At 58.4% G+C, this 7,496-nt stretch overlaps 3 protein-coding genes across 3 annotated transcripts; all 3 read right to left on the bottom strand.

Moving 5' to 3' along the window:
* Positions 1–395: 395 nt before the first annotated feature.
* Positions 396–1,025, bottom strand: BXZ73DRAFT_81622 (uncharacterized protein; the record flags this gene model as incomplete). The annotated part of the gene is made up of 1 exon (XM_048023537.1): positions 396–1,025. One exon carries the CDS (start codon positions 1,023–1,025, stop codon positions 396–398), a length of 630 nt encoding a protein of 209 aa, XP_047872664.1.
* Positions 1,026–1,795: 770 nt separating this feature from the next.
* Positions 1,796–2,439, bottom strand: BXZ73DRAFT_81621 (uncharacterized protein; the record flags this gene model as incomplete). The annotated part of the gene is made up of 2 exons (XM_048023536.1): positions 1,796–2,040; positions 2,121–2,439. The coding sequence occupies 2 exons, from the start codon at positions 2,437–2,439 to the stop codon at positions 1,796–1,798; spliced, it is 564 nt and encodes a 187-aa protein (XP_047872663.1).
* A 3,916-nt stretch (positions 2,440–6,355) lies between these two features.
* Positions 6,356–7,054, bottom strand: BXZ73DRAFT_54830 (uncharacterized protein; the record flags this gene model as incomplete). The annotated part of the gene is made up of 1 exon (XM_048021229.1): positions 6,356–7,054. A coding segment is annotated over one exon (699 nt), but the record flags the coding sequence as incomplete, so codon positions are not given.
* Positions 7,055–7,496: the final 442 nt, after the last annotated feature.

Here is a 7,496-nt window from a genome sequence, read left to right as displayed (position 1 = left end):
TCCAGCTCCGTGATCCGGAGGTTCAGCACTGTCTGCTGCTCCGACATGGCTGTGCTCCGCCGCGCCAAGGACGCGCGTTTCGTGGGTCGAGATGCTTCTGGGAGATTGAGTCAGTGGTGGACGTGAAGTGGGAGGAATACCCACTCTTAGGAGGCAGCGATAGAGGAGCATGCACTCCGGTGTAGGGCGTGACTTTGAGTGAACAGTCCCCAGACTCGAACCGCGAGGAACGTACGCGGCGACCCGTGGTCGTGCGGGACCTCATTAATCGAATGAGGAGGAGGGAGAAGAGGCACGCCTCCTTCGGAATAGGAAGACGGCGGCGCAGAGGCAAGGAGCCCGAACAGCCCTCCGACACCCCTCCGACGATAGCTCCACCGGTGGTGAGGAAGAACCTAAGGGCGTGGAGAGGAGGCGTTCGGAGCGGTTGATGTCTGCGTCGATGAGTCTGAGGATGTGGTGCTTGCCGCGTCGTCGTCGGCCACTTGGGCAGTGTAGGTGAGGTAGTCGAACAGGATGAGCGACTGGCTGGAGCCAGACGCGTGCATTGTGATGCTGTGCGTGCGTTCGACAGCGACGAGTTGCTGTACACAAGCTGCTTGTACGCGACGTTCGACGTGCCGTCTGGGTATGGAAAAAAGTTCCATCAGGCTCCGTAGCGGCGTCGAGGAAAAGGTTGTGTTCATGACCGTGGTCGTGGCCGGAATGGTATTCGGGACGATAAAGTAAACGTACACCGCGGTGCCCGTGAACGTTATGGTAGCTTCCACCGCTGGGCTCCCCGGTCGATATGTTGTGCTGTGCCAGGAGCCATCGAGCATCTGATTGACATCGACGTTCTTGGGGGTGATGTTGCATACGGTGCATTGGGTGCCTACGTTCCAATGGTTGGCGGGAGAGTATACCGGCTTGACGCCCGTTACGCTGTCCCCGAATGTGTCATCAACGGTGCGGTTGACGGAACGCGCATTTGCAGAGCTTTCCAGAAGCCCGTGGAGGAGAACGAATGGCAGCCACCATGACATGAGGGGGAGAGGGGGAAGTGGGCAGGGAAGCTGACTCGGGAGACCACAGTGTATATGACCTACAATAATCACCGCAGCTCGTCGGCGAAGCTTAAGAGGCCCGCCGATGCGAGAGCCGAACGATGCCGAGGTCAAGCTGTAGGAGGCTGTCCGAGTTCATCTGACCATATGCCCGGCGCGGACACAAGGTTGGACATCTGGGCGGGCGCTGGCGAATAGGCAGGACATGGTACCGCGAAAGGAGCCATTAGCGCCGATACAGTGTCGATTCAAGCTCCGGTTTCTTCGAACAAGACTCCGCGCTTCGGAGCTTAGCGAGTAATATTATACATTCAAGAAGATATCCACACCGCACGCGGCGGCGGTCGCGGTGAGTGTCATCCACTGCGTACGCAAAACACGCCACGCCCCGTTACCTCCAACAGCTCAGCTATAGCTAAGACTCTCGTCACGATTCCGGCTGCCCCAAAGCTCATCTCGTCTGTCAGCTCTTGACGCTGCGTCTGTGACCCGGCGCTCTCCATTCTGCTCGGCCTGTTCTTGCCGTTTCCTTGTCTGCGAAGTTTGGGAAGAGCCGGCAGCAACTTGCTTTCCATCAGAGCCATGCCTTCGATGCAGTCGGACGTTTGTCCCTCAAGACCTGATCAGATAAGAGGCGGGAAACTTTCAGAGATGGCACAATACAACGAGAAGAGACTGTCCCGTACAGCCAGTTTCAAGTGTCCACCTCAACCCTGCCCGAACCAACTTGAAACTGCTGCCCGGGCCCCCTACTCGCCGTAGCTCGGCAGCGGCTCGGAGAGCAGCCTCTGTTCGCGCTCTAGTCGCGCGAAGCCCTCCCGCAGCGCCTGCAACTCAAGCAGTATATCCCGCATGGTTGTCGCACTATCCCCGTCTGTGGGCTCGCGTCTGCCGACAGGTCGTTCTCCGCCGGTAATGGAGGCTGAGGACTGCTCGCGCAAGCGCTCTTCGAGCTCTCGGATTCGACCGGTGAGCTGCGCTGACCTCGTGGAGGCTGCGGTCGCAGACGAACCGGCATCCAAGGACGAATGTTGAAAACCGGGTTCGAGAGCGGCAGTGAAGGAGTGCACTCACGACTGTAACTCAGTCCGCTTGACGGACAGGCGACGGAAGCGGTGGACTTTCCCATCACCTGAACACGTGAGGGGGAGCTGTTGAACTGTTCGCTGAGATTCCCGTCGCGCTGTAGAGCGGTCTTGTCGAGGACCGGCGAGGAAAGATGTGCTCTCCGTCGAAGGAACAGGAGCACCCATAGTAGGGCGGCCAGTGCCACGACTCCTGCGACTGCTCCACCGACGATCGCTCCAAGGGGGGGAGAAGAGGCGGCAATGGTCGAACCGACGGCTGTCGTGGTGGGGGTTGATGCACTGGTCATGGCGAAAGTGGTGACCATGGTGGATTGAAGACTAATAGTCGACTGTGTGGTGGTGCCGGTGGTGACAGTGCTAGTGGTGGTGGGGGGTGGGGGGTGGTGGTGGTGATGGTGTTGGTGCTGGCAGTGCGGGTGGTAAACTCATCGGTGGGTCTAATAGAACTGGAAAGCGCTTCAAATGTAATAAAGTCGGACTGTGGGGTAATGATATGCGTGAGCTTGCTGCTGAGTTGCGTCAGGGAGGTGAAAGAGACCGACTTTCCGCGTGTGGGAGGTGGATTCAACAATTACGACGGGAAGGGCCCCGGAAATGGAAGTAACGGTCTCCTGTGGAGTGATGGTATGCGTAAACTCGCTGCTGAGTTGTTTTAGGGAGATGAAAAAGAGCGGAAGCCATACCATTGCGTTGCATCGGGGGGTCATTGCAGTCTCCCATGGCGGCGCTATATAACAATGGGAGAAGCCAAGCAGAGTTTTCGGCCGACTTCTTATCGAATCAACGGTTGCTACACAACCACCATCTGCCACCTCTTCGGTGGGGTGTTAATGGCCTTCTGAATCCCAACGACTAGATGCCATCCTTCAAGCTAGACAGTTTCGAAGCGGCAGGATCGTCGGCTCCTGCAACGTGAAGATGTACGTCTGGATAGGACACCCGCATTCAGCATCCTGCAGAATGACCGGTTTGGCAGGGCGACGAATCAGGTCTTCTTCGAAGTCGCACACGCTCCTGCGATCATATAGTAGAGGATCATTCACTGCGTGAACTCTGCCAGGCGTGTGATCAACGAGGAGATGAGAAAAGTTGGGCTACTCCAATGTACCATCCACAGCGCACATTCACGTCCAAGTCAGAAAGCATCCCACGAGAAACTCCACCCTGATTCGGCACGACGCAATACAACGCAAGGAATCAGACCAAAATACCGGCAGCGAGAGCGAAGAAGACCCACCTCGAGCAAACGGGACCCAGACCGCGGTCCGCGCCATCAACGCCGACTCCACCCCCAACCTTGAACCAACGCCCCGTCCGATCCGACCGCCTACTCGCCGTAGCTCGGCAACGGCTCGGACAGCAGCCGCTGCTCGTGTTGCACGCGCGTGAGCCCCTCGCGGAGCGCCTGCAGCGCGAGCTGCACGTCCTGCGGGGGCTGCCGTCTCTGCTCGTCGACTCGCGCGTGGCCCGTTCCACGGAGGCGCCTGGGGCCGGGGTCAGCTCGCGGATGCGGTCCTCGAGCTCGCCGATTCGACGGTTGAGAGCGGCCTGCTGCTCGGACTCCGCGGAGGGTGGTGCAAGGAGTGGGAGGACGAGTTTGTGTCCGGCTGCGGACGATCCTGCATCACAGGGAATGAATCCGGAGGGGTGAAGGGAGACACTCACCACTATAGCGTGATTCGACGGCGCTTGACGGGCAGGCGGTGTAGGGATTGGATTCGCGTATCTCTTCGGTGGCCTGTCTGTTGCGCTTTAGAACATCCCGTGCGTAGACCGAATGAGGAGGGTTTGACCTTCGCTTGAGGAGAGCTACGAGCGAGCATAACGCAACCAGCGCTATAAGTCCTGCAGCGGCTCCTCCGACGATCGTTCCAAGGGGTGGGGAAGAGGTGGCAACGGCCGACCCGGCGGCTGTCGTGGCGGGAGTTGACGCACTGGCCGTGACGAGAGGGGTGGTAATGGTGGGTCCAGAAGTCGAGGATGAAGGAGAGGGCGAAAAGGACGGAAGCTCCGTGGAGTTTAGAACGCTTGCTACAGGCTTTGTAGAGACAGGACTGGTTGATTGAATAGTACTGGACGACTGTGAGGTGGTGGTACTGGTGCTTGTAGAAGTAGAGACGTGTTGGGGAGAGATAAGGATCGAAGATACACTGTCGTCAAACGTGTAAAGCGCGTAATCGAACAGGATAAGGGCTTGGGCTGTTCCCGTGCCGCGCATTATCAGTGTGTGATCGGCATTTGGGAGTTCCTCGCTGCTGAAAACGAGGTGTTGATAGCTGGCGTCCGCGGTGGCGTCCGGAGTGTGGGTAAAGGTGTGCCCGACCCGTCGACGGAGAAAGACGTGTTCATGAAGGTGGTCACGTTCGAGATCTTGTTGGGCACGACGAAGAACACGTAGACCGGTGTGCCTGTGAACTGCAGGGCTACGGTAGTGTCCTCCGTGCCATGCGCTGTTGTATGGTAGGTCGCATCGTGCCATGTTCCGTTCATGATTTTGCTAGAGTCGAAGGTTGCAGGTTGCAGGTTGCAGGTTGCATTGCGTAGGGGGACAATTGTTACCCTGATGTCAAGCGCTCTCCGGGCTGTATGTAGGTATTGCATCGGTTCGTGTATCGCCATGTTGGTCGTCGATGGTAACATTCATGACGAGAGAGGCTACCGAGAGGGGAGCGGAGAGGAGAAGGAAGGCTGAGAGAAGGAGCAAAGTATGCGACATGGAGACTTGTCTCGGAAAGCGTGCGTGAGCTCGCAGTGGTGGTAAGAGGCAAGTAGAGCAGGCGTCTCGCTAACAGAATGTTCCAATTCTGGCATCCTCATAACAGGCATGCGTATTTTCGGTAGGTGGTGATTACGTGACACTGCTACAGTTTGTTAGGCAGGCTGCGAACAAGTTGATTCTGCAGGCGGGTCAATGGGATCAAATGAACGAGAAAACCGTGATACGCATCTTGATATGGAAAGACTTTGTCCCGAAAATTACGCCTTGGCTCCTCATAGGCTTCGAACAGCTAAGACCTTGTTCCATGTTCGGCACGTTTGAATGATCTTCAACTGGGCCAAATATCAGCGCTTCAGCACCGTCAACACCACCCCATTGATTGGTCCGCAGAGGACGACCACGACTAGATTAAATTGCTCACAGATGTCACGCAACTTGAGCGTTAACTCATCATGTCCCATCACATCAGGGTGTAAGTCTTCCAACCGTCTTCATACCGCGGTGGCCAGCTCCTACAAAACACACTGCAAGTTAAGAAAGTAAAAGAAAGCAATGTACCCATTCCGAACGTATACACAGATGATATACAAGAGCTGGAACAGAGTTCAAAGCACGATTAGACCCCGAGCCTCACGCGCACGAATAACGACGACTCACCATGACCCTACACCCCATCCAAAGCCCCTCCACTCCCCACACTCTCATCCCACGTACCTCGGCAACGGCTCCTTCACTCCCACTCGCCCCCCTCCGCTCCCCTGCTCCCGCTGCAGCCGCGCGTTCATCTTCGCCAGCTCCCCGCGCAGCGCCTGCATCTCGTCCTGCAGCGCGCGCATGTCCGCCGTCGCCCGCGGCGAGTGCGCCTCCGTCGGCGCCCGCACGCTCGGCGCGAACGGGTTCCAGCTGATGCTCGTCCCCGCCGCGCTCGTCCGCCTCCGGGACGAGACCGGGACGGGGATGACGGCGTCGGGCGGGCGGTGCGCGTACGGGTTCGTGCTCGCGCTCGGCTTGGTGTCGAGGGAGGGCTGGCTTGAGGGCATGGGGTCGGACCCGGACCCGGACCAGGACGTGGACGTGTCGGAGTTGGCGAGCGTGCGTATGCGCTGCTCGAGCACGCTCAGGCGGCGCGTGAGCTCGGACGCCGAGGCGGGGGAGGCGGGGTAGTGTGTCGCGCGGGTGGAGGAGACGGACGTCGGTGGAGGCACTGCAGCGGGATGAGCGAAAGGGGATGGGGGGAAGACGCACAGTGCGAAAGCAGAAGCGGGAGAAGACTCACTCTCGTCAGACGAACGCGCGGTGGTGTCGCGAGTCGAGATGGTGTAGGTGTAGGGGGTGATGTCGAGGTGCGGCTCGGGCGAGCTGTTGCGGCTGACGGGCCCGAGGAAGGACTTGCCCTCGGGGAGCGCAGTGGAGCGAATGGATTGGAGCGCCGTCGCGCGCGACAGAGGAGGAAGACAAGTGCACCGATGACCGCGGCCCCGCTAGCCCGCCAACGACCCCGCCTACGACTGCCCCGGTGGATGCTTTGATTTGGAGGCTGGGGAGTTCTCTCCGTTCGCGAAGCTGGAGGATGTTGCAGCAGTCGATGAGGACGTCGAGGAGGCGGACGGGGGGTCTTCAACGTCAATGGTGTAGACGATGTAGTCGAAGAGGACGAGAGATTCGTTGGGGCCTGAGGCGCGCATCGTGAGGGTATGGGTGCCATTTGTGAGCGAGTTGTCCGCAAACACAACTTGCCGGTAGGATATGTCCGTCGAGGAGTTTGGGTCGTGAATGAAGGATCCCGCAGGAGTTGTGGTTTGATCGACGTAGAACGACACGTTCATGAACGTCGTCGTCGGCTGGATCGCAGCGGTGTTGGGAACCATAAAGTAGACGTACACCGCTCGACCGACGAAATTCGCCGTGATCACCATGTCCTCCCCGCCGACCCGGTAGGTCGCGTCGTGCCATGTCCCGTCGAAGACTTGGCTGGAGGCGAAGACTTTGTCCTTAGGAAAGTGGCACCCCGAGCAAGACGCGCCTTGGTTCCAGCCGCCTTCGGGGAGATAAGTGGGCTTGAGTCCAGTGACGCTGTCTCCGAGCTCATCGTCGATGGTGCGGTTCTGCGGGCTCGAGGCGACCAGGGAGAAGTGTAGGAGGGAGGAGAGGAAAAGTGGAGCAAAGGCAAACATAAGAAAGAGGTCTGCGAGCGGAGAAGGAGAATTGAAAAGGTCGCAGACCAGATAGATGGAAACGAAGGGGCCACCGGGGCAGAGCAGCCGGACGCGCTGCAGAAAAGCTAGTCGAGGGCCATCAATCCGCGATCGTCGCGATGAGCAACGTGGCGTCCAGCATGAATATCACCTAAGCTGTGTTCATAGAAGTTGAGGGTTTGATGTCTTGCGATCAGAGCCAAGAGCTTATAGGTGACGATGCTGTGAATGAGACTGTGGCCAAAAACAGGATTCATACAGTGAACAGCGGCACCAGTGGGTCCTCAAAGAGGAAGCTTGAAGTTGCAAGTGTTGCAGCAGAAGTTTCCAAGTCCACAGTACTTACCCACCGCCACGCTCGGGGTTCCCAGGAACACATCCGATGGCGTCGGAACACGCCCTGCTGGGCGGTATTGGCCGCGTTGCATGGACATTGCCGGAGGCGACT

This window comes from Epithele typhae (genome assembly GCF_022376455.1).
Source record: "Epithele typhae strain CBS 203.58 chromosome Unknown BXZ73scaffold_85, whole genome shotgun sequence".
NCBI lineage: Eukaryota > Fungi > Basidiomycota > Agaricomycetes > Polyporales > Epitheliaceae > Epithele > Epithele typhae.
The sequence above is the reverse complement of the archived record's forward strand: the minus strand, read 5'-3'. Positions and strand labels throughout refer to the sequence as shown.